Source organism: Muscardinus avellanarius (assembly GCF_963383645.1).
Source record: "Muscardinus avellanarius genome assembly, chromosome: 12".
In the NCBI taxonomy this organism is placed as follows: domain Eukaryota; kingdom Metazoa; phylum Chordata; class Mammalia; order Rodentia; family Gliridae; genus Muscardinus; species Muscardinus avellanarius.
Window position 1 is genome coordinate 57,405,244 of NC_137798.1, and position 26,758 is coordinate 57,432,001.

At 43.8% G+C, this 26,758-nt stretch overlaps 1 protein-coding gene across 1 annotated transcript in view; it reads right to left on the reverse strand.

The window, feature by feature from the left end:
- NID2 (nidogen 2) overlaps nt 1-26,758 on the reverse strand; it is a gene marked incomplete at its 3' end in the record, with an annotated part of 74,407 nt that overhangs the window by 16,655 nt on the left and 30,994 nt on the right. The window contains 7 exon segments of the mRNA XM_080707149.1: nt 5,463-5,606; nt 7,003-7,131; nt 11,713-11,856; nt 21,985-22,215; nt 24,026-24,226; nt 25,825-26,070; nt 26,458-26,607. Of these exon segments, the coding sequence (XP_080563275.1) occupies nt 5,463-5,606; nt 7,003-7,131; nt 11,713-11,856; nt 21,985-22,215; nt 24,026-24,226; nt 25,825-26,070; nt 26,458-26,607 (1,245 nt within the window).

The following is a 26,758-nucleotide window of genomic DNA, read 5'->3' on the forward strand; positions in this document are numbered from 1 at the left end:
TCCACAATACCACTAGAAAACTTTTATATGCATCAACGGGGGTGGGGGGGTGGGGGAAGCATGATTGGGATATCAGCGTGAGCCTAGACGCTGTGAATAAATACATCCACTTTGTACAGCCCAGGGCCAACACACATCAGCCTGGGAACCAGAGATTTACAACCCGGTGTCTACATGAGTGGGCTGGGAACAGAAGCATCTCTATACTAAGCCACTCGAGATCCAGAGGAACTCTCTTCCAGGATCATCCTGCCACCTTGCTCTGACCGCGCTCTCAGTCACCTTCCCTAGCTAAGTGGACACACTAGATATCAAACACAGACATTCTGTTTGCTGGAGAGGAATCTCTTAGTAACGAGAATATCGGCATTCTGCTTATCCTCATCTCTGGAGAGTCTAGTCAACATCTATCATTTCTAAGTCCAAAAGCACCTCTCTGAACACTCAACACAAGACCAGCCAGAGAGGCTGTCCTCAAGCAAGCAGTCAGCTTCCCCATTAACTTTCATTTCACGTACAGGAAAGTAGCTCATCTACAAGTTAGAAGTAAATAAGGTATCCAGGTGTGGTGTGCACACCTGTAATCCCACTACTTGGGACTTTGAGACAGGAGGATCACGGGTTCAATGTCAGCCTCAGCAACATAGTGAGACTATCAGGAACCTAGTGAGACCCTGTTTCCAAATAAAAAAATAAAGAGGGCAATGTAGCTTGGAGGTGAAATGCCCCTGAATTTAATCCCCAGGACCACAAAAAATAATAATTTAAAAATAAAGAAAGAAAGAGGAAGGAAGGAAGGAAAAAAATAAAGGTACTCTGGTTAGCTCTCCTTGTCGCTCAAGAATAAGTTAATATTGCCATATTTAACTATCCTGGGGTTGGCTCTCTTGTTTCTTCCAAAGGACAGCTCAAGTGCCCAACTGGGTCCAGTCCCTTGGCCTGGAAGTGGCTGTGAAACTGGAGGCACAACCAAATCTGTAAAAATTAATGCCCAGCCAGAGCAGGAAATTGAAGCTGTTGACAATCCACATGCTAAAAGTACTTCTAAGGGTAACAGGAACCCCAAGCAATGACAGGAAGCAGGAATTCCTGAGACACAGGACCTATTTCTGGAGCCCAAGGTGCAGTTTCTTACAGTTTATTTTTCAACTAAACGAGAGGGGATTCCCCAGAGCCACCAAGCCACCAGCATGATGAAAGGCCAAGGCCCAGAGGCTCTGACCTCATCAGAAAGACCAGCCTTCCTTTACAGGCACCATGGCTGTTATGACAGATACCGCAGTCACAGGTAGACAGAAATCATTGCAAATGACCAATGAGAGTGATAAAGTCCCTGAAGGGTCTGAAGGCATCACACAAGAGCAACCCCTGACCCCAACGGAAATGGAGGCAGCTAAGGCTCCCCGAGTCACTGTCCCTGACCCCACTATGGAGGCCTCACATCAGAAAACTTGGAGCCATCACTCAGAGCTGGCTGTGTCCTCTCCTCAGGAGGGCAAGCATGAAAGGGGTTTTCCAGAGCTTCTATAGAAAGGAGATCTCTTCCCCATGTCATAGGATGACATCAAGTGTCAAGAGGGAAAGCAAGGAAGACCTCTGATCCCTGGTGAGGCAGGAGCATCCCTCATCGTATCTCACGGAAGGATAGATGCCAATTATACTTCATCAGTGGCAAGATCTCCAGCGAATGATGGAGACAAGACTGGTCCCCTCAAGGGTATTCTCCAAACAGAACTCCTTCACCACACAGAGGATGGAAGCCCGCTCAGCTCCAGCCCGGTCCACTTCTCTGCCATCTATAAAGCTCCCAAAGAACCTGATGGGAACTGTGTGAAACACCCTCCATTCTGAACTCACACTTCGGTGCTCCAACATCCTTCCTGGCCCCAATTCTAGACAAAGCCAGTTGGAACCCCTTGATAACAACATAAGCACTAAACCCTACTTCCCACGCGCTCACTTTCCAACCCAAGGTAACTCCCTAGCACCAGTGAACCTGATCCCACCCAGGAACACAGTTCACACTTTGGCCCATGGGTTCCCCCCCCTCTCTCCCTCCCTCTCCCTCCCTCTCTCTCTCGCTCTCGCTCTCCTCCCATCTGGCGTGTCAAGTGGGTTGTAGCTGTGTGGCACATGGTGACACCCTTGGGGATCTGTGAGTTAAATAAACAACTCTTCAAGCCTTGTCCTCGCCTCCTCCCTTGGACCACACTGACTGTAGCCATGACTTGCCCAACATCAACATTAGGGCACAGAAAAGCTGAGAGAGTAATGTCAGCCACCCCCAGACCCCTCCTGAGCGATGAGGGTTCAAGGCAACAGGCCGGCCGACTGTGACCCGGCTTCCTGGATTCACACTGGCTCCTCCCTGAGAAAGTTCCAGCTCCAGACAATCTGCTGGTGTGTGCACTGGCAAAGGCACCCAGATCCGTATGCTCAAACACTCCTGAGAAATATCCAGCTCACACCAATGCAGGGGGGAATAACACCAGATGGAAGGAAACTGGAGAAGACTCAACTCTGGATAAAAACCTCCAGCTAGTGACAGCCCAGACCCAGAACCCAAATCCAAGTGCAGCCTCTCCAGGGAGCCTGGTTTTTTAACAAACTGTTGAGAAAAACGAACACACCCACACCCCTGTTACTTTGATGCAGTAAAAATGTGTGCACTCCAAGAACACACACCTCCTGCAAAAGAGAGCCTCCATCAGAGATCCTCTGGTCCTGAGACACAAGCAGGCTGTGGAAATCTTTACATACAAACACGCAGCCCGGTGCCGTGGTGCATGCCTGTAATCCCAATACTTGAGTAACTGAAACAGGACAATCACAGGTTCCAGAATAGTCTCCACAACTTAGGGAGACTATGTTTCAAAATAAAAAATAAAAAAGGCTGGGGTGGAGCTTGGAGGTAAAATGCCTCTGGGTTCAAGCCCAGTACCAAAGAAGTATGAACACACATACACTTTACACTAACCTATACCAATAAATTTATTCTGCAAGTTACTATCATGCTTAGCCCAGCCTAATTTATGCAGGACCCTTAGGAAAATAACTATTCATTCTGTACTACCCAACAGTCTGAAAGCTTAAAGGGCTACCATCCAGTACTGGCTCTAGAAGGGAACCTTAAAGATGGCCCCAATGATCCTTGCCAACTGGTAGGCAGGATCTCCTATAATCCCCTCCCCTTGCTTGTAACCACAACAATAATGCACCACTGAGGGGATGCTATCTTTAAAACGATGACTGCCATTCTGCTAGCGCGCTTTGCCTCAGTGCCTTCAACAAAATGAGCTGTCACACTGGATGGACGTGCATGGCAAGAAACTGAAGGTCTGCAATAGCCGGCAAGGAGCGGAGGCTCTCAGCCCACCAGGACCCCTCCAGCAAAGCCTGCATGTGAGAAATCCTTATGCAGGGCGGCGGCTGAACCTGCCTGCTCCCTGAGCCACGGGTGACAAAGTGTGTCTCGGGCTGCTTCACTTTGGAGTTATCTATTCTACAGTAATTGAAATATACTGGAGAACCATTGAGGGGGTTGGCACACTTTTGTGTTTGTGGTTTCAAAAAAAAAAAAAAAAAGGTCCAGAGGTAAAATAAGAACTACTACAAATGACAGAAAAAAGAAAGAAGGCAATAATAACCCCAAGCAGCAATACTTTAAAACTCCAAACACAGAAAAGAAAACTAATATGATCCTGGAAGGTAACTTGCAGAACAGGTGGAAGCCAAAGAAGGGAGAGAAAATAATTCTAGAAGAGATTAAAGCAAGAAGCATCAAACCTAAATTAACATTCTGGCTGGGCGTGGTGGCGCACGCTTGTAATCCCCGCGCTTGGGAGGCGGAGACAGGAGGATCACGCAGGTTTGAAGCTAGCCGTGCTGGTTTAAGAGACCCTGTTCCCAAATAAAAAAGTATAAAAATAGGTCTGGGAGTGTAGCCTGGAGGTAGAAGGGTTTCCAGGAACCCCAGTACTACCAAAAAAATATAAAATAAATAAATAAATTAATTAATTAATTAACATTCTGATGATTGATGCTCATTGCAGGTAGGCTGCAATGATTTTCAATTCCTTTGCTTTAATCTGAAGAGCTAAGGTATTCTTAAAAGCACCAGCTTCCAGGCTGAGCAGACATGTTTAAATATGAATTTCTACAAACAAGATCCTTATTCTCTATGCATTCTTATTGCTTATAGCTGGTAGTGGGTTAAGTGAAACTGAGTAAAGTTACATGGTGGGGGGGAGCATTAGTCCCACTGTCAGGTTTGTGTACCTCCCTCTGACCCCCACACCCATGAAAAGTCCCCTCCATATATAAAGAGTATAGCTACTACAGGTGCGGGGGGGGGGAGATAGAGAAAAGAAACTCCACAGATATAAAAGGATATTAATACAAATCTTATTCCTCAAAATTTTTCTCTTAGAAATCTTATCTTTTAAGACTTTACAGTATTTCAAAAAACCACTAAATTAGAAAACAGGGTTAATCATTAAATTTTCAAATTTTTTGAAAATAACAAGCAGTTGCTATTTAAAGACTAGGTATAGCTCTTTCAGTGTAAATGTTCATAAAGCAGATCAGGAGCATTTAAATACAGAGGTTATTCACTAAAATGGCATCGATTTTAGAGGTTCTGTAAATCTCCCCAGTGATATATGTGATTATTCTGAAACTCAGCTTCATGTCAGTAACTTGCACAGTTACAGTACAATGAGACAGTGGGAAGGCAAGTGTAGTGGCCAAATTTGGGTGGGTAATGGGCCTGTTTTGAGAATGGAATCCTAAAAGGCAGGTCCCACCCACCCACCCCACCCACCCCCGCCTTTGAATTGCCTGTGTATCTGCTGCCACACACCTGGGCTGCTGAGCTAAGAACAGCCCTGCACCCGCTGGGAGCTTGACAGTGGATCTAAACAGCAGGGGCTTCTTCTTCTTCCCCAGATGTTTGTTGAGGGTGGGAGGGGAGAGGGAAAAATTAGAGAGAAGGGATGTATATGTGAGTCCCTGTGGCCTACACTAGCTCTGAGGAGCAAAAGTCACAAGCTGGCAGTGGCTCAACATCCCTCTAGGGATGTTTCCTCCAAAGACAGCCATGAGTCTCATCCCAGGGACACCACCCTGGCCTCCCTTTCTGATTACAGCTGCCTTTTCTCTTGGCAATTCCAAGGCTATTTGATCAAAACAGGAGAGAGGTCTGTTTTTCCTCCCCAGTACAAGGAATCGAACCCAGATGTATACAATCTCTGAGCTACATTCCCAGCCCTTTTTATTTTGAAACATAGTCTCGCTAAGTTGCTGAGGCTGACCTTGAACCTATCATCTCCTGTCTCCACCACCCCAAGGACTGAGATTACAGGTGGGAACCACCACCGTGCCCAGAATAGGGAGAGGTCTCTGTGGGGCTGTGCATCTGAGGTGACCATCCAGAGTCCCCAGGCTGACCTGTAGGTACTCACCGAAACACTGGTGCCCATCGCCGGTGTACCCTGCTAGGCAGGCGCAGGTGAATGTGCTGCCTCCGTGGTGAATACACCGGGCCTGCCCAGCAGGAGCACAGGTGTGACTGCCATCCTCACAGGGGTTGGCAGGTGGAGCGATCACTGGAAAGAGAAGACAAAGATGCTCAGAGCTCAGGCTGTGCATGGAGGCCTGACACCTCCACAGAGAAACAGCAATGGCACCGCTGCGGCTTGTAAAGGATGCAGGTTCTCAGGCCGGCCCCAGACCCAGAATCTCCATACTGGCATCATCCCTAGATGACTAATATACACATCAAAATTTGAGAAGTTCTGGCATGGCTTTGTGGTTTAAATGACAGTTCTTGAAAGAAGAGTCATCCAAAGAGACCTGGATTCAAGTTTATGACTCTCCAGAGCAATTGCTACACACACACACACACACACACACACACACAGAGTTTATACTATCAGTGCTACTCTGTCATCCCATTGGATTAAAGTGTGTGTTTTCTGTAATTTGAAATTCTAGCTCTTTTGGATCCATTTTTAGGTCCAAAGTATCCTTCCTTACTCCTTCCATCCATCTTTCTTTCTTTCTTTCTTTCTTTCTTTCTTTCTTTCTTTCTTTCCTTCCTTCCTTCCTTCCTTCACTTTCTTTTTCTCTTTCTATCTTTATTCCTGTCCTTCCTTTTTATATTTTTGTACTAGCGATTGAACCCAAGGGTATTCTATCTCTGAGTACACCCAACCCTTTTTATTTTTTATTTTGAAACAGGCCCTTGCTGAATTCCTGAGGTTTCCACTAAGTTGAAGAAGCTGGCCTTGAACCTGCAGTCCTCCTGTCTCAGCCTCCCAAGTACTGGGAACATAAGGTGTGTGCCACCATTCCTGGCCAGAGAAGAATTTCAAGCCCTAGAAAGGATGTATTTACTATAGATGGGGCTCTTGGACACCTCATGTGGGCCAAGTGCCTTTGAATTACAAATGTACCTTGTTCTAAGTTGAAGACTACATAAGCTCTATCTAGAACTAAGAGATTTAAGGTCTTATTACAGGCTGGGCCAGGAATTCCAACTGAAGAGGACATCCTCCAGTAACTCAATGCCAGAAATAGCTAGTTAAGGGGAAACCATTACAACAAACAAACAGCTGAACTGAACTGTAGCCTTGGGTTTCTTCAATGTGCATGTGTTTTCAAGAAAACCACATGGCAAGCCAGGCATGGCGCTGCACCTTGTAATCCCAGTACTTGGGAGGCTGAGACAGAAGGATTGCAGGTTCAAGGGCAGCCTCGGCTACTTAGTAAGGCTCTCCACAACTTAGTGAGACCCTGTTTCCAAATAAAGAATAAAAAAATTAGAGCTGGGGGTGTAGCTCAGAGGTAAAATGCCCCTGGGTTCAATCCCCAGGACTGCAAAACAAAACAAACAAACACATGGCAAGAGCTCCTAGACTGAAAAAGTGGAATCACTTAGAGAACTAAAAAGCCAGGTTCAGAACCATTTTGGCTCCAACGAGAAATAATTGTGGTACTCACAGATACACGTGTGATGGTCATCCGCAAATTGATAGCCACTGCGGCATTCACACCTGTAGTTTCCCAGCAAGTTGATACACATAGAATTGGGACCGCAGCGATGGAAACCAGTGGCACACTCATTTATATCTAAGAAAAAAATGAGAACAGAAAAGTGCTGCTGAAATCCAGTCCCAGAGGTGGGAGGGCTGAAGATAGTTTTCTGATCCATAGTCCCACTGATGATGTTTCAATGGGACTAATGGTTGGTAGACTAAATAAGTCAAAACAGGATTTCTAAGTATCATGTATAAATGCAAGTTGCAGAGTATGAGTAATAATAAAAATTTATTTTAAGTCCTTCCAGGATAAGCCACAAGGATTTTTTTTGTTGTTGTTATTGTTGTTTGTTTTTATGGTACTGGGGACTGAACTCAAGGGAATTCTACCTCTGAGCTACACCCCAGCCCTTTTTTGGTTTTCATTTTGAAAGAGGGTCTTACTAGGTTGCTGAGGGCCTTGCTAAGTTGCTGAAGCTGGCTATGAACTTGTGATCCTCCTGTCTCAGCCTCTCAAGTACTGGGATTACAGGTATGAGCCACCACGCTCAGCCACAAGGAGGTAAGTTTTGAATGACTATTGTAAGAATTCTTTAAGTTTTGAACTATAACAAATATTTAGAAGAAAAAAATATTGTAGCATTTTTTTAAATATGAAGAAATTTCTATAGCTGCTTTTGGTGATATAATAGGTGAAGGAACACATTTTCTAAAATTTAATGAGAAGATGGCGACTGAGAAAAGCGGGGCTTAAGAGCCCCGCTAACAACCAATCTCCATTACCACAAAATCAGCGCCTTTCATAGCCAGAAAACACCATCACCAGTGAAACAAAAAAATCACCAGGCTCCAGAGAGAAAGCGGACTGAGAACAGAGCTCAGAGCCACAGAGGAGATAGACCAGCCTCACGCCCAAGGACACGGCAGCAGCGCCATACTGCCGGCGGCAGCGGCGAGTTCATCGGACGGCTACAGCAAGCCTAGGTGAGCCGCTGCGGAACAGCCAGGCGGGATCTTTCGGCGCAGGGAGCATCTAAAGCTCCCAGTGGCTGAGCTCAGCACACGCTGCAGGGACTCAAAGTGGAAATCAAAACCAGAGAAGAAAAAATATGCCAGCCTCACGGCCGAGGGCGTAGCAGCGGCACCATATTGCCACCGGCGGCAGCAGCAGTGAATTCACCGAGTCCCATACAGCTACATCTGTGAACTCAAAAACAGTGAGTCAAATTGCGGGCCACAGAGGAGAAATCCCAGTACTGTACTCACTGGGACTTGACCCAGTGGAGGAGGGGCGGTGGCAGAGATATCACACCATAGGAGAACTCCCAACCTGGCACCCCCCATAGTCTAAAGCAGCCTCTATTGACTCCCTGGGTCGGAGACTCTGTGATACAACCCAGTAAAGGAGTAGTGGGGTCAGAGATACTACAGACTCGAGATCCAGAGCACCTTAAGCGAAGTCATAGTGACCCAAGGGAAGAACCCAGAGAAGGCACAAACTTCTGAAATCATGGGAAAGAGGAATAACACCAGAGCAATGAATGCCCACAATGCCACAACATCAGAACCTGATAAAAAAGAAAATCAGAGATTTCTAGAAGATCAAATCAGGAAAATAACTTTAGAAATAATAGAGGTGTTTCGAAAAGAATTCAGAGAGAGCCAAAAAGAGATAAAGGATGCAATTAATGAAGTAAAGGCCTCAATTCAAAGTACAAACAACCGATTAGACCACATGGAGAATAGAATCTCGCTCTTAGAAGATGAGCAATCCAAAAATGAACGCATAGTTTCTAATCTAGAAAAAAATATTCGACAGCAGGAATCTGACATTGAAGAAATATGGGCCCATTTTAAGAGATCTAACCTAAGAATAATTGGAATAGAGGAGGGAAAAGAAGGTGAAACCAAAGGGATTAACAATCTCTTCAAGGAAGTAATAGCAGAAAAATTTCCAAACATAGAGCAAGAGGTTGATACACAGATCCAGGAAACTTATAGAACTCCCTTTAGACAGGATCGGAGAAGAGGATCCCCACGCCACATAATTGTCAAAATGACCAATGTGGAAGCCAAGCAGAGAATCTTAAAGGCAACAAAAACAAAGGGCCAAGTGACATTCAGAGGCAAACCAATTAGAATCACTCCAGACTTCCCAAACCAAGTCATGAGAGCCAGAAGGGCTTGGAGTAACATATTCCAAACTCTGAAAGAAAACAACTTCCAGCCAAAAATTTCCTACCCAGCAAAACTTTCTATCAAATTAGATGGAGAAATAAGAAGCTTCCATGACAAACAGAAACTGGAGGAATTTATGTCTTCAAAACCAGCGCTAGAGAAAATACTCAAAGAGATTAACTACAAAGAAGAAATAGGTAACACACACCAGAACCAGAGAAACAAGATTTTCCATCCAACAAACAACTAAGATTGGTTATCTGTGGAGATTCATTATTTATGTTAGTCTTTTACCTATCTCTAAATTGTATTGTTTGCCTTTATTGTTGTTAATTTTTAGGATTTCTAGTTGGAATATTAATATACCTTCAGATATAGCATTTGGAAATATTTTATCCAATTCTATTAGTAACTTTTAACTCTGTTTACATTGTCTTTGGATATACAATATTATTTTATTTTTAGGGAGTTTATATACTCTTCTGTTGCCTGTGCCATTGAAATCATATCCAAGAAATCACTGCCAATTTCAATGTTGTGAGGTTTTATGACCCAGATTTTCTTCTAAAAGTTTATAGTCTTAAGATTTATATTTAGGTCTTTTATCTATTTTGAGTTAATACTTGTATATGGGATTAGGTAAGGGTCCAATTTTATTCTTTTCCATGTAATTATTATTTTTCAACAATATTTAGTTAAAAGATTATTATTTCCTCCACCAAATGTTCGTGGAAACCTTGTCAAAAATAACTTGACAATATAGGGAAGAATTTAGCTCTAGGCTTGTATTTAACTCCAATGGTTTATATATCTGCCTTTAGAACAGTACTACACTGTTTCAATTATTGTAGCTTTATATGGTTTGAAATCAGAAAATATATGTCTTCTAGCTTTGTTCTTTTTCAAGATCGTTTTGGGTATCTAGAATCCATATTCCATATTAGGATAGATTTTTTTCTGAAAAATAAATATATAAATATATGATAGTTTCACCAAAAAAAAATAGAAAAAAAATATTCTCTGGTAAGAAAGAAAGCAAAAAGAAATATTGAAATGTTATCTTTAAGTCATCAAAAGCTTGGTATCAAACAAATGAAACTGTTCTGTGAGATTATCATTGTTAATTTTGGATAAATTGCTATAATACTAGATGTCAACCACTAAGCCAAGCATGGGAAGGAAGGATGGGGAGAGAATGGGGTGGGGATCGGGTGGGGGCTGACTGGGTGATGTGTGCATGTATGTCTACAAAAGTTTGTATCCCACTATGATTTATGAATACAGTGCACCAATAAAAAATAAAAAATAAAAAAATTTATAAAAAAAATAAATAAAATAAAATAAAATTTAATGAAAGCCAGCTAGGTATGATGTAGCATGCCTGTAATCTCAGTGTTTGGGAGACTAAGACAGGAGGATCACAGTTCAAGATCAGCACATAGTAACATAGTGAGATCCTGTATCAAAATAGGAAGGGCTGAAGGTGTGGATCGGTGGTAGACTCCCCCCAACCCCAGGTTTAATTCCTTGTAACAAATATAAGAAAAAGAAAAATGTAAAAAAAAAAAAAAAAAAAAAAAAGGGCAGAAGCCGGGCCTGGTGTCGCACGCTTGTAATCCCTGCGCTTGGGAGGTGGAGACAGGAGGATCCCGCAAGTTTGAAGCCAGCCTCGCTAGTTTAAGAGACCAAATAAAATATAAAATAGGTCTGGGAGTGTAGCCCGGAGGTAGAAGAGTTCCATCCCCAATACCACCAAAAAAAAAAAAAAAGGCAGAAAATTGTTTTTTGTGTGTGTGTGTGAGTCTAATAGGTACTTTCTATCTTTCTATTGAATTCAAAATTACAAATTTTAAAATATTCAAAAATTTAGCTGGGCATGGTGGCGCATGCTTGTAATCCCCGTGCTTGGGAGGTGAAGACAGGAGGATCGCGCTGGTTTGAAGCCAGCCATGCTGGCTTAAGAGACCCTGTTTCCTAATTTAAAAAATATAAAAATAGGTCTGGGATTGTAGCCCGGAGGTAGAAGGGCTTCCAGGAACCCCAGTACCACCAAAAAATAAAAAATAAAAAAAGATTTAAAAAAATTAAATGTTCAAGAATTGCAAAAGATACTTTCTTTTTATAGCCTCAGCCCCAAATGCCCACCTTTCAATTGTCTTTTCAAACCTAACCAGACTATGCTTTAGGTTTTTGTTTTTGTTTTTTTGGTGGTACTGGGGTTCCTGGAAACCCTTCTACCTCCGGGCTACACTCCCAGACCTATTTTATATTTTTATTTTGAGACAGGGTCTCCTAAGCCAGAGCAGCTGGCTAAAACCTGTGCGACCCAGCCTATGCTTCAATTTTTTATACCTACATCTATACTCACAGCTGCTAAATGCATTGATCAGTGGAGATGACAAAGACCACAGACACCTGTCTTCCATAGACATGATGCTAGAGAGGCCAAAGAAAAGACAAGAACTGTGCGGCAGAAAGAGAACATGGCTCTTACCTGTGCAACTCCGTCCATCTCCCTGGTACCCAGGCGCACACTCGCAGGTGTAGTCCACACCTGTCCCCGGGTGGCACCGTGCTGTTCTGTCGCATGTGTGACTCCCATCATAGCAAGGGTTCACTGGAGCAGGGTCTGAAGCTGCTGGGGGGAGGAGGGGAGGAAACAACTGTGATCGGCCATGGTAGAAAACAGCAGGGAAGGAAGAGAAGAGGCCTTGGAATTTCCTGCGCACATCTACATCTCATGGCGCGCGTAGAGAATTTAGGAAATTATTAATTTCCAAAGCAAGAGTAAACTATCTTTACCTCCATTTTAAATTCCAGAATGCCTTTCTTTTGCCTGCCCTGTAACAGGTTTTCCTGTTTTCAATGGGTTTCTGTTTAGGGAATAAAAATAGCCAACATATCCATTCATCCATTCTTCCATCCACTGTCTGTCTGTCTGTCTGTCTGTCTGTCTGTCTGTCTGTCTATTTAGAAGGTTGAAACCATGGGCCTTCTACCTCTGAGCTACACCCCCAGCCCTGGTTAGTTTTTATTTTGGAACAGGATCTAAGTTGCTGAGGCTGGCCGGGAACCTGCCATCTTCCAGTCTCAGCCTTCCAAGTATTGGTATTACAGGCGTGTACATGGCACGTGGCAGCATCCTTTTGTTTAACAGTGCTTTTGCTGTATCGTATCCTGTGATTCTTTGTTCTGGGCTGCTATCTCCAACATGGTTAGTCTCACAAATAATAAAAGTGAGCGAAAGACACAGGAACGGTGACCCGAACCCATGGTCAGGAAGTAGTTTTGTGAGGACTCAATTTCCAAATTTTGGTAATCTCACTAAAATCCAGTTTGTATAAATAAGATCCAATAAATTAAAAAATCATGCTTTTAAAGATTCCTAAAACCATATAAATAGAAATAACTTTCCCAGCTTTACTCTTCGGGATTAACCTTGCCATGGATCTATCCATCCATGTTAACATCTGAAGTCTCCCCTACAGAACTTGATTTCTAGATATCATGTAGTACTTAGTGCTCACTGAACATTGTGCCAGGCACTGTCCTACATCCCGTGTAGTACCATCCCATTAAACCTTCATATTTACGAAGAGAGAAAGGCATTATCATTGCTTCATTTTTCTTCCCTTCTGCGGTGCTGGGGATTTATTCCAGAGGTGCTCTAATACTGAAGTACATTTCCCAGACCTTTTTATTTTGTTTTATGACACAGGGTCTTGCCAAGTCCCCTGGGGGTGTCCTCAAATTGTGATCCTCCTGCTTCAGCTCCCAAGTTGCTGGGATTACAGGCATCACCATCACATCTGGATCATCTCATTTTTACTTTAACAGCGAGAGGCCAAGTAACCTTAGTGAGAGCCTCACTAAGTAGGCTTACAGGGTGAGAAGAAGTGAGGGTGGGGTAGAGTAAGAAGCACAGGCGGACTCCTCCAGGGCACATTCTTTCTGCCCCTTTGCTCTGACCATCACCATCAACAAAGGACTTTTGTAAAGTTGTCCGGCCTAAGCCAGCAGCACAAGGGCAGTGTTAGAGGAAGCCCTGGATGCCCAGACTAGGAACCCATTATATTGGGTATGTAGAACACAGATAATAATATTTCCATCTGCCAGACTTGTTTTATTTTACTTTTATTTTCTGGTACTGAGGATTGAAGCCAGGGGAATTCTACCTCCAAACTACGCCCCCCACCCTATTTTTTATTCTTTATTTTGAAAGAGAATTTCACTAAGTTGTGGAGGGCCTAAGCAGCAAAGTCTGGCCACAAACCTAGAATCCTCCTGTCAGCCTTCCAAGTACTGGAATTAGAATTGTGTGCTACCACGGCCAGCTACAGAATTGCTTAAAAACAACACAGTGTATTTAAAAGACAATCCCCAGCTGGGCGTGGTGGCACACACTTGTAATCCCAGTAATTGGGAGGCTGAGACAGGAGGATTGCAGGTTTGCAGCCAGCCTCAGCTACTTATTGAGGCCTCCGCAACTTAGTGAGACCCTGTTTCAAAATTAAGAATAAAAGATAGGGATGGGGTGTAGCTCAGAGGTAGAATGTCCCTGGGTTCAACCCCCATTTTTGTAAAATAAATAAATAAATAAGTAAATAAACAAGCTGGGCATGGTGGCACATGCTTGTAATCCCAGCATTTGGGAGGCTGAGACAGGAGGATTGCAGTTCGCAGACAGCCTCAGCTAATACTTAGCGAGGCCTTTTGCAACTCAGTGAGACCCTATTTCAAAATAAATAATAAAAAATAGGGCTGGGGCTATAGCTCAAAGGTAGAATGCCTGGGTTCCATCCCCAGTACCACAACAAACAAACAAACAAACAAACAAACAAACAAATAAATGGTGATCCCCTCACTGTCAGGTAGGGCCCCTGTTTATTCTCATTTAAGGTTTTATCTTTATCTCAGTCCCTAGAACTAATTCTAAGATTCAGAAGACTTCAACAGCTCCATGCCTGTCAGGATCTACACTAAGCCACCTCTGCTACTAAGAGTGCTTCATCTAAGTCGTAACTTCTCCCTCTGCGCCTGAGTTCCTGGCTTGATGGGCAGCTTGGCAAGCTCTAAGTCTATCTTGTTTGTGACAGTTTTCACTACCCTGAAACCATCATGGTGGCAGCTATAGACACATTTTGGCAGAACCACCTGCCTTAACACCTAAGACAATCTCCTAGCTTCTTTATTGTTTCTACCTCACCCACCTACCTCTTGTAGGTAAAACTTGCCCAAAGTAGCTCCTGCTCTATTCCCCAGGTACCTGCTGCCAAAGACTGGTCTTCAGGACATCTGGCCATCTCCCCAGGACCAGCTTCTCCCTACTGCCCACATAACAACCCTTCCAGCTTTCCGTATTCATCTGCCATAAACTGAGGAGACTTGGCTGGAACACTCTCACTTTCTGGTAAATGCCTATCATCTGCTTCATAAGAAATACCACAGTGTTCCCATAGCAGAATACCTCCATATTGTCAGTTCCCACATTACTGCCTGCAAACAGAGGGCTGTGGGTTTATCCTCAGTTCACCTCAATGATGTTGGCTGGAGTAACAGAAACTTTGCCAAAACAAAAGGCCAGAAGATGGCTCCAACACTTTTTAAACCTCATGAACTTATGTTAGCATAAGCTGAGCTCCCAAGGCAGCCTTGGAAGACCTTCTCTCTGAACCTCTCAGTGGACAGGAATATGGCACAGCACTGGGGCTGTGGTCCTGAGTGCGTCCCCAGCTCATGTAGTCACTGAGAGCAACAGGGTCATGTCCTCACCACCAGCCCAACGTGCGACGAGACCCTTCTCTCGTTCACGATCACGTCTCTATTTTAGGAAAAGACTCTGAGCAACATGCCTGTCATACTTAACCTAAGGGGAAAGTAATCTTTAAAATGTTTTAATTTATAAATATTAATGCTGAGCCTTCTTATTCCATACTTTCCGGCATCAAATTTTCACCATGGTACATTCCAACAGAGATTAGTGAGTTCACATGACGTCAAGAGCTTACCTACTCTGAAAGGCATTAAGAGAGAAAAAAAAATTTTTAAAGGCAGATCAAACATGCTTGCAAACGTGGACAGGATACACTATTTTACTTGAAAATGAGAAGAATATATTCGTAATTCTATGATACCGATTTAAAACGAACCTCGTGATCAGGACCAGTTATGTAATTTACAGGGTCCAGTGCAAAATGCAAACACAGAGCCCCCCTGTTAAAAATAATAATCTCAGTGAAAGCAAAGCAGTACACCAAGCATGCAGCCTATAATGTGTCCCCCACACCTTCCTTTCTTTCTCTCTTCCTTCCTTTCTTTCTCTCTCTTTCTTTCTTTCTTTCTCTCTTTCTTTCTTTCTCTCTTTCCTTTTTTCAGTGCTGGTGATCAAACTTAGGGCCTCTGACATTACAGCAAGTATTCTATTCCTAAGCTATTCACCCTGTCCCCCACATACCTCAAGAATAAATTTTAAAAACATTTCACTATTAATTTGGGGGGGGGATATTAGGTATTTAACTTAGGGGCATTCTACCTCTGAGCTCCATCCCCAGACCTAAGTTGCTGAGGGCCTCACTAAGTTGCTGAGGCTGGCTGTACACCTGTGATCCTCCTGTCTCACCCTCCTGAGAACTGAGATTATAGGTATGCACCACCACATCCAGCTACTATTCATTTTTTATGGCTAGCTTATTCCCTCTCATAGTAAGTAGAGAACAGCAGCATCCTTTCTAAACCTTTTCATATTTCACCTTCACCCTTTAAACTGCTGGACTCTGGCAGAGGATCTGGAACTAATTGACTCACTTAATCAAGAGGGGAATAGTGGTTTCCTTAAAGAACCCTTCATTCAGCTTCACTGTCTGACCTCTGCCCAAGGTGTCTTCGATTCACTAGAGAGACCCTGGAGAGGAAGGACAGGCAGCATTCCTGGGTCCTGTGCTATAATACCACAAACAACAGTCAACCCCACTTGAAACTCATATAACTGCAGGAAACCAACTGGTGGTGGGGAAGACAGCAAGGGCTGCAGGCTCCAATTCCTCACTGGGAAAGATGTGATAATTCTGCATCTGAGCCCTAGGAAGCCTCTCAACTGAACCCACATCAGGTTCAAGCAGCGGTGTCGCCCTATGTGCATTCCAGCCAGGTGATAGCTTTCTTGGGGAAAAGGGAAGGACTTACAAAGATACTACTCTGTGCTGAGAAGGGAAAGAGAAAAGGTTTATTTATATTGTTTTTCTTAGCATTTATTACATTTTCGTACCTATTCATGAAGAATGAATGTCACTGCTGTGGGTGGATGAAGTACGGCTCAAACACAAGAATTTAAGAGCACACGTTGCATCTTTTAAACTCAGTCTAAGCTATGAAGCAAAGTCAACAGGGCCCATGTGGGGCAAGGGGCCCTGGGAGGTAGGAGGGGACCCTGCGCCCACGTGAATCCCAGATCACCGCCTACCAGGCGGTTAACCACTCCACCTCTGCATCTCAGTTTCTTCATCTATAAAATGGGATAGTAACAATAACAACCACCTATTGGGTAAAGGTTATTGTGGATATCCAATTTTTCAATTCATGCAAGGCACTTACAACAGTGCCTGACACTGTCTTCTTTTTCTTTGTTTTTTCTTTTCTTCTTTTTCTTTCTTTCCTCCTCCTCCTCCTCCTCCTCCTCTTCCTCCTCCTCCTCCTCTTCTTTTTTTTTAACCAGGGATTGAACTGAGGGGTATTCTATCTCTAAGCTATACCCCCAGACCTTAATTTATTTACTTATTTATTATTCATGGTAGTAGGGTTTGAACTCAGGGGCATGGGTTTGAACTCGGGGGCATTCTACCTCTGAACTATTTTGAAACAGAGTCTTGCTAAGTTTCAGAAGCTGGCCTCCAACCTGAGACCCTCCTCTCGGCCTCCCAAGCACTAGGATTACAGGTGTGCACCACATCACCATGCCCTGCCTTTGCAATTAGTTACTGTTATTCTGACTTGGGTGGAAGGGAAAAATCATAAAACTCTAATCACAAATTAGCAACTTAGTACCTGTCAGCTTGCTGGCTTTCTCAGACCTTTTAATATTCCCATATGATATATCTCTAGGAAAAAATAGACATGTGTCTTTTCCCTAAAATACTTCAGAAACTGGACAGTCCCATGGCCTTGGGAGGGTCTTTCACTAATGGCTGTTTTTATAGATCTGATACCTGTACTAGTGAAAGTCAGAACTGGGCATCTAAGGTAGAGGATGTTTCCCCCACAAGTTTCTCTCTCTCTCTCTCCTTGAGAAATCTGCAATAACAACCTTTTCCTTTTTGATTTTTCCTGTTCCTCTGAAATCAACTGATGGCTTCACATATTAGCCAACTACCTTAGAATCCCATCTTTGGAGACCCAACAGCTTCCAATGCAGTTTCCCACAAACAAGGCCAACAACCTCAGGATTCACATTCCAGGTCCCTTCTTCCTCCAAGAGCCCAGTCCTCTTGCCTTTGTCATTTGAAAGCACATTGCTGAAGTGACGCTGCATTTGGAGCCCGCAGGGACATAGAGTAAGAAGGCACAGAATCACTTCATTAAGTCACCTCCTGGAGGCTCTGATTCCCGACGCACAGGATCAACAGAGAGAACGAACAAAGGCATAATTCTCCTTCTCTTCTCATTCCTCCTGGGTTCCAGGGAAACATAACCTATTGGTTTCAGAATTGCAGTGTCCCTTTGATTTCCTGTCTATAGGGTTCCCCACACTTCACAGATTCATCCTGTAGTTTGCCTAACACATTTTCTTAAAATAGACATTTTGAAAGAACAGTTTTAGGCATATAGAAAATGTGACCAGGAAGTACAATTTTCATATTTTCCCACCCCTCCCCACCAGTCACACAGCTCCCTCTTAATAACATCGTTCATTGGTGTGGCACACTTGACACACACACACACACACACACACACACACACACACACACGACACCTTCATTGTATGTTGCGTTTTAGACTACCAGGTACCTTTCTATGCCCTTCACTAGAGGTATTGGGGGGGGGGCATGGGAGATTAAACCCAAGGGCATTCTCCAGCCCGATTTTATATTTTGAAACAGGGTCTCACTGAGTTGCAGAGGCACCTCACCAAATAGCTGAGGCTGGCCATGAACCACGATCCTCCTGTCTCAGCCTCCCAAATGCTGGGACCACAAGCACGTGCCACTGTGCCCGGCCACAACTTTCAAGTTTTGTTTCCACAACTGTTCAACAGAGATATAACTCACTGCCATATAATTCATCCGCTCAAAGTGGACAACTAAATGTCTTAGTATATTCACAGTTGTACAACCATCACTGCTATCAACTATTAGAACATTTTTATCGCCCCTAAAACAAACTTTGTACCTTTTAGCTGTTAACTTCCTTTCTGTTATCCACAAACCATCCCTGGGCAACCCTTCATCTACTTTCTGCCTGTGAATTTGGCTGTTCTGGACATTCTGTGTAAATGGAATGAGGCAATCTGCTGTGCTTTGTGACTGACTTCCTTTTCTTAGCATGATGTGCTCATGGTCCATCCATGTTATAACTTGAATTGGCTCTTGATTTCTTTTTGTGGCTGAATAATATTCCAATATGTGGATATAAGGTTGTATTTTGTATGTGTTCATCAGTTGATGGGCATTAAGACTGTATCTTCTTTGGGGCTATTATGAATAATGATATAATGAATATTTCTGGACAAGTTTTCATGAGGACATAGTTCTCACTTCTCTTGGGCATATAACTAGGAGGATTGCTCTGTCAAAAGGTAACTGTGTTCAACTACTTGAGAATCGGCTCTTCTGTTTTTCACAGAAGCCACACCATTTCACACGCACATCAGCAGTGAATGAGGGTTTCGATTTCTCCACAGCCTCACCAGCACTTCCTTTTTGAAGCCATCCATGTGATGTAAAGTAACACCTCACTGGGGTGTTCAATCGCAGTTCCTTGATGGCTGATGTCATCCAATATCTTTTCATGTGTTCACTGGATATTTGTATGCCCAAGACAAATATCTAGAAAATGACTTTCCAGATCCTTTGCCCACCTTTTTTTTTTTGTACACCTTTTAATTAGATGATTTTTAGTAGTGAGTTGCAACGGTATTTCATATATTCTAGAATAAGCTTTTTTTTAATTAAATATGATTTGAAGAAGATTTTTTTTATGGTACTAGGGGTTGAACCCAGAGTTTAAAATATTTTATCCCATACTATGGGTTGTACTTTCACTTTGTTGGTAATAGCCTTTGAAGCACAAAATTTGTAAATTTTTATAACAACCAGTTGGGGTTTTTTGTTGTTGTTGTTGTTACTTATGCTATTAGTTTCATATCTCAGAAACCATTGCCAAATTTAACATCATCAAAATCTGCCCCTATATTTTCTCCTTAAAGTTCCTTTTAGCTCTTACATTTAGGTCTTTGACCCATTTTGCACTGAGTCTTATACATGCTCTGAGGTAGGGCCCCAACTTAATTCTTTTGCATGTGAATAATCAGTTGTTCAACCACCATCTGTTAGACTTATTTCTCTATTGTTTTGACACCCTTGTCAAGAAAAGTAATTGACTAAAAATGTGAGCATTTATATTTGTATTCTCACTTCTGTTTCATTGAGCTAGATGTCTATCCATATGCTAGGACCGCACTGTTCCTGATTAAGTTTTGAAACTGAGAAGTATGAATCCTCCAACTTTTGTGTGTGTGTGTGGTACTGGAGATTGAAGTCAAGCCAGGAGCATTCTACCTCCAAGTTATATCCCCAGCCTGATTTTTTATTCTTTATTTTGAAACAGGGTCTCACTAAATTGCAGAGGGCCCTCACTAAGTAGCTGAGGCTGGCTGTGAACCTGCGATCCTCCTGTCTCTGCCTCCCAAGTACTGGGATTACAAGTATGCACCACCACACCAGGCAACCCTCAACTTTTTGCTTCATGATTATTTTGGCTACTCTGGGTTCCTTGAATATATATGAATTTTGGAATTGGGCTTGTCAATTTCTGCAAAGAAGCCAGTGGAAACAGGGACTGGGTTTAATCAACAGAACAATTTGGGAAGTAATGCCATATTTATAATAGTAAGTTTTCCAATTAATGAACATAGAACACATTCTTGCTTATCTGTGTCTTCCATTTATTCCTTTTTTTTTCCAGAAAAGCTATATTTCAATGAACAAGTATTACATTCCTTTTTAAAAAGTTATTCCTAACCAGATGTGGTGGTGCACGCTTGTAATCCCAGTACTTAAGAGGCTGAGAAAGGAGGACTGCAGGTTTGCAGCCAGCCTCAGCAATTTAGTGAGGGCCCTCTGCAACTTAGTGAGACCCTGCTTCAAAACAAAAAATAAAATAGGTCTGGGGATGTAGCTCAGAGATAGAATGCCCCTGGGTTCAAAATTTATTCCTAAGTACTTTATTATTTTTGAAATGAAAAATTTTGTATTTTCAATGTGCTCATTGTTATTCTAGAGATATGCACATTTTGTATATTGATCTTATACATTGCAACATTGCTGAATTTGCTTTTTAGTTGTACTAGTTTAATGAACTTAGGTTTTCTACGTAAGATATCCCATTGTCAGGTGGCTAGTTAGAGTTTAGCAGACAGGGTAGGCCAGGGTGGGGCGTCCTGAAGCAGAGATGGCAGAGGCTAAACCTCCTGCTGAGCCGCACTTAGACCCCCTGAGAGTGGCAGGAGCAGAGACAACGCAGTCTGCACCTAAGGTGCCAGTGGAGAAGACAACTGATTACCCCAAATAAAATACGCACAAGGAAGGAGGCGTCCAGAGGGAATATAAGACTGGCCAAGAAACTCCTCACCATTTTCAACCCCAGAAAGCGCACGCCCATCCCAGACACTTTCTTCTGGAGGGCGAGTTCTCCTTCCTTTTCCTTTTTATCACAACCTTACAAGGTGCCATCAAATCCACTTTTTATATTCCCCCGTCACTGATTTTTTTTTTTTTTTTGCATGAACTCTTTCTAAGCAACAGAACAAGGACTAAGGTACTGCCGCATTCTACTTATACTGAGGAGAAATCATCACCTGGTTAACACTAACATGTGAGAATAGAGATGATTTTATTTCTACCTTTCCAATTTAGTCCTGGCTAGAACTTGCAGTTCTGAAGGGAAGAAACAAGAGCCGACTTCCTGGCTTTGTCTTTGATCTTACAGGAAAAATGTCCAGTCTTTCACAATGAAATAGAATGTTGCTATGTGGGCGTAGAATTTCCTGCATGAAATTCTGTCATTTTCCTAGGCACTGACTCCTTGTCTCACTTGGCTTTGGCAAAGTCCTTCTCTTCCTTTAAGCTTTCTCTAGAAGGCCACGTCCTAGGGGCCGTCTTCCCTGCACCCCCTGATCAGGCTCATAGCCCTCCACTAGCACCGTCCTGACAGTAATCACCAGCATCACTTCCTCCTCCCGCCCCCGCCCCAGCCACGGCTCTGCCGTGTTCACAGGTGTGTCCCTGATAGGCACATATGATGGGGTGTTGCTAAAAAACCAGGCTCAGGCACTGTGCCCTATTTCCTGACCTTGGCAGGGGCATTGTTCTAGAAGCTCCATTTCTGCCTGTCTGCACCTCAAGGACAGGGACCCTGATTTATTCGTCCTGGCACCCAGCACCTAACAGAGCCTGGCACTCACCAACCCTTACTACCCCAGAATGGCTGACGCTTCTCAAAAAAGAATATAATTTATGTAATAAGTCCCAATGGCAACAATAAAAAAAACCCTTACCTTCTACAGGGCCGATCTGATTGCTCACGGCAAATCTAAGCACATCTTCGTCTTCACTGTACAGGGCAAAAGCTCGGTCCACAGTCAGCTGCTGGGTGGTGGGGATGGCCCGGTGTCTGGGGGCATGCCTGCACGCCTCGTAGGTGAAGTTCTGCTGGACACGGTAAGACCACGTCTGGTTGACAGCACCGAAAGTGAGAGAGTACTCCTTGGAACTTGTGGAGGTCATGGCTGCAACAGATAGTTAATAGCCAAATGGATAAGTTACTTTTGTTTGTTTTCTTTTCTTTTTTTGTGTGGTACTTGGGATTGAACCCAGGGGTGTTTTACCTCTGACCTATACCCCCAGCCCTTTTTTTTTTTTTTTTTTTTTGGTACTGGGGTTCCTGGAAGCCCTTCTACCTCCAGGCTACACTCCCAGACACTCTCTCTCTATATATACATATATATGTTTTTTATTTGGAAACAGGGTCTCTTAAGCCAGCACAGCTGGCTTTGAACCTGCGTGATCCTCCTGTCTCCGCCTCCCAAGCGTGGGGATTACAAGCATGTGCCACCACACCCGGCCCTCGGCCCTTCTTCTAATTTTTTTTTTTTTGAAACAAGGTCTAAGTTGCTGAGGCTGTGAACCTTTCATCCTTCTGTCTCAGCCTCCCAAGTTTTTTTTTTTAAATATTAACTACAAAGATTTTTGAGGGTGGGTAGATTTTTCTACACAGTTCATCTAATACCTGGAACATATTCCCTTGGGAACCCCTGAGTGTATATGGGAAACTTGAGAGGAAAGGAGGAAAGCCCAAGAACCTGGGTGGGTACAAAGTCACGATGCTGAGAGCAGGGAGCTATCACAATCATTACTGTCACTAGAGCAAGGAACAGGCATCACCGTGTACCAGCCATGCCTAGTTCATTCCTCATACAGCCCAGAAAAGTGGGAACTGTAGCTATGCAAGTAGAGACTTGCAGAGGTTAAGGAAACAGCCCAAGATGCGGGGCAGCAGCTGGAATGGATCTCAAGCCCATCACTCTCTGCACCCTGCCTTCTGAGCCAGCCCATCATGTACACTGCGCAGAGATGAGGGTGTCCAAAGCCTTGTGCCTCAGTAAGTCTGCAGGACTCCAGGGCAGAGCCTGGGAGTCAAGCTCAGGCCAGTTATCTGGCCCTTGACTGTTCTGAACACAGCCCAGGTCTCTGCTTCCCATTCTCTTCCCTACCTCTCCTGACTGACTTCCAACTCTCGTAGCCCAGGAGAAGCCAGGGTCAGGAGCAGCTCACGCCACACTGCCCTCCTGCAGAGGCAGCCAAGGCTGTAGCTGTTTCTTGCATGCAGGTAGCAATTTATAGTACACATGGCACCCAAACATTTTAACAATGGTGTCAGCTAGAGAGAAAAGATATTTTTACTCTGATGCTAAAGATGAGAAGATAGGGCTGGGCACGTGGTTTAATGGTAGAACACTTGCCTAGCATGGGTAAGGCCTCGGGTTCAATCTCCCACACAGCAAAATAAAATAAAACCTAACACAAAACTATATTTGAGCCTGTATTTTCTTGCTTAAGTGATCTTTCCCATGGATTTTAAATGGCAAGTCGAGGATGTGACATCATATCTTATTGCTCCAAATCTCATGTTCATTCTATATAACGCTGCAGAGCATCTTTCTGTGACGTTTAAAGCAGGCTAAGATCAGCTAGAACAAGGTGTTGGGACAAATTCTAATTAAAATATTATCCCATGTCCCAAAGAATATAAACTGCATATAATTATGCCACCCCTACCTACCCCCAGGGACACAGCTGCCATTGATTAAATCATTACTATCTGAAAGTCTGATACCGTGTATAGTGGCCAGCACTCCGCTCACTTACACTACTTCCTAATAAGGATAACAGAGATAAAAATGATACTGAGCTCATCCGACGTGCCACGCACTGTTCCAAGTCATCCCATGCAGTTATTCATTCAGTTCTCGTAACCATCTTGTGAGATGAGCGCCACGCCCATTTTGTATATGAGCTGTGAGCGCTGGCTGCACGCACCTGAGTCTGAGTAATGGTAAAGCTCTTTGTAGGGAGTGATGTGGACCGCGGAGTGTGCTGGGACGTAGGGCACCTGGCCCTGGATGTCGGTCTTGATGCTCATATAGTTCTCTGGGTCGAGTCCCTCGGCAGTTTGAGTGATCCGAACTTTCTCTCCTCTTGGGTAGAATGTGACTTCCATGTCATGGATAAAGGTAGCACCTGACGAGGGGGAAAAAAAAATCAGTACAGGATTAAAAGAGGCCTTGCTTAAATAATTATCCATACTGGCCAGGGCTGGGCTCAGTGCAACAGCTCTGTCTTAGCATGCACGAGGTCCTGGGTTTTATCCTTAGCACCATAATAAGTAGATAGTGACAAATTAGCTAAAATAAACAACTAGGTTATGTAATACATTTCCTTACAAATACATTTTGTAAAAGTAAATTGCCAGTATGTACTTCCTCCTCCCACTTTCTACGACTGTTGAAGATGAGGCCTAAAAAAATCATACTTTATGTGATAGCCAGACTAAGCCCTACCAGCTGCTGATGCCCTAAGGTTGCATCATGCCATGCCTTACTTCATCCTGTTTCTCTGATAGCAGCTTATATTTTGTGAGAAATAAACTCTTGGGAACATCCTTGACTTTTCTCTAATATTGCCAAAATTAGCAAAAACAAGTAAAACACACACACACACACACACACACACACACACACACACACCAGATACAGTTAAATTTGAATTTCAGATAAACAATGGATATAATTTTTCATATATCCCCATGTAATATTAGGAACATACTCAAGATTTCAAAAAAAATCATTACTTACCTGAAATTCAAACTTAATTTGGTGTTCTATATTTTATCTAGCTACATTTGACCCAAAGTCACTCAAATCTTGATTAAAAGCAGTATCTTATTAACTATGGAGCTCTGCAGCTAGAAATAGAAGAAAAGCTTTTCTCACAGCACTTTATAAGGAAACCAGCTTTTTCAGGTGAGAAGCCAAAGGGTGTTTCCCCATACTCTTGCTGTCAAAAGGAGGCCCTTAGACCAGCAGCACTGGCATCGCCCACAGAAGCCGGAGGCGCAGGCGCCTCCCCAGGCCTTCTGATCAGAATCGGTGTCCCACAAACCAGCCAGGTGATTGACCTGCAGGTCAGAGCTGGAAAGCACTGGCCGGTAGCGCTACACCTCACGCACATGGGGGTGCGAGAAAAGCAAAGGCTCCCGCTCCAAAGGAAAAACATCTGCATGTGCCCTGTAGGTACACTGGGCACCCCCAACTTGACAAATCTACACTTGGTAATTCCAACAGAATCGGCAAATATGCTCCATAAAATTGGGGTAGGAGGATACTGCTCCAAATAGAATCTTCCTGTTTTTCTGAACAGCTGCCAAGAGCATTTAAATGCACTGTCTTTTGAAAAATCAGTGGCTAGGCCCAGTTGTGAATGTCTATAATCCCAGCTCCTCAAGAGGCTCAGACAGGAAAGTTGCCTGGACTACTTAGCAAGACCCTGCCTCAAAACAAAAAATAAAAAGGTCTGGGAGTATAGCTCAGTGGTAGAGAGTCTCTTGGTTCAATCTCCAGGACCAACACTGAAAAATATATATATATATATATATATATATATATATATATATATATCCATTGTGTAAAGGCAAATCAGACCCAACTCACTCTGGAGAGAAGACTTAACAGATGTGAACTCATGAATGAGCTAGTCCTCTTTCCCTGCACAAAAGCTCAAGGCAGCCCCAGGAGTCACAACGCCAAGCCACGCTCTCAGCCCTCCCAGGCTCTACTCACCTGCGACGCTGAAGCCATTCTCAGAGCCTGGTTTTTCCAAAGCAAAGAGCCAGCCAAACAGGCCTCCGATGGATATGAGTGGGAGAAGGGCCTGCGCCGCAGGCTGTGGGATGTGGCTGATGGCCGTGTAGGCTCTGCCGTCATTGACCACGACGTAAGCATGCAGGTCCACGTCGGCGAAGTGCACAGGCGTGGAGCCCACCTGGAGGTTGCCACTCACCTTCCCATTGACTCGGTAAGGTGCCCCTAGGAGACAGCAAATCCATCACCCAGGCTGGGCATGGCTGTACAACAATAACTCCACCCACAAATTCCACCAACAATTCCAAACTCACTCTTAAGCAGGTCATTTTAATGATTCCCTAACCCACCAATAATCCATCTATGAACCTCTTCTACCATCCTCCCTCACTCGGTCCCCTCCCTTTTGGCTCTAAAAGTCTGGATAATCTTCAAGTCAGAAAATCAGCCCAAACATGTTTACTCCTCAAACATTTATCAAGCATCTGCAAGTTGTGAGCACTTTGATTTTGAGTAGAGAAGGGAAGGTCCACACGGAAGAGCTCACAGGGGGAGTGGGAAACAAGGGGGCAGTAGGAATTCCCAAAGAACAGCCCCCGCCCCACCAGTCACCTTCTGGCAGACAGTGCTTTCCATTTCCGTAAAACCTGGACTGGCAGTGGCAGCAAAAGCCGGCAGCGTAGTCCGTGCAGAAGGCGTGCTGCGAGCACTGTCCGTGGTTGCGTTCACAGGTCTCCTTGTCGGCAGCACCGTCTGTGGAGACTGCAAAGCAAAACAGACGCGCGTTAGGACGGCAAAGTGATTCCAGCATCGCTGCTGCCAAGCTTCGTCACGGCCACAGCATCTGCTCCATAAATCACTTTGGATTATAATAAATAGGTTTTTGATGTTGAAGAGACAGGAATAACATTTG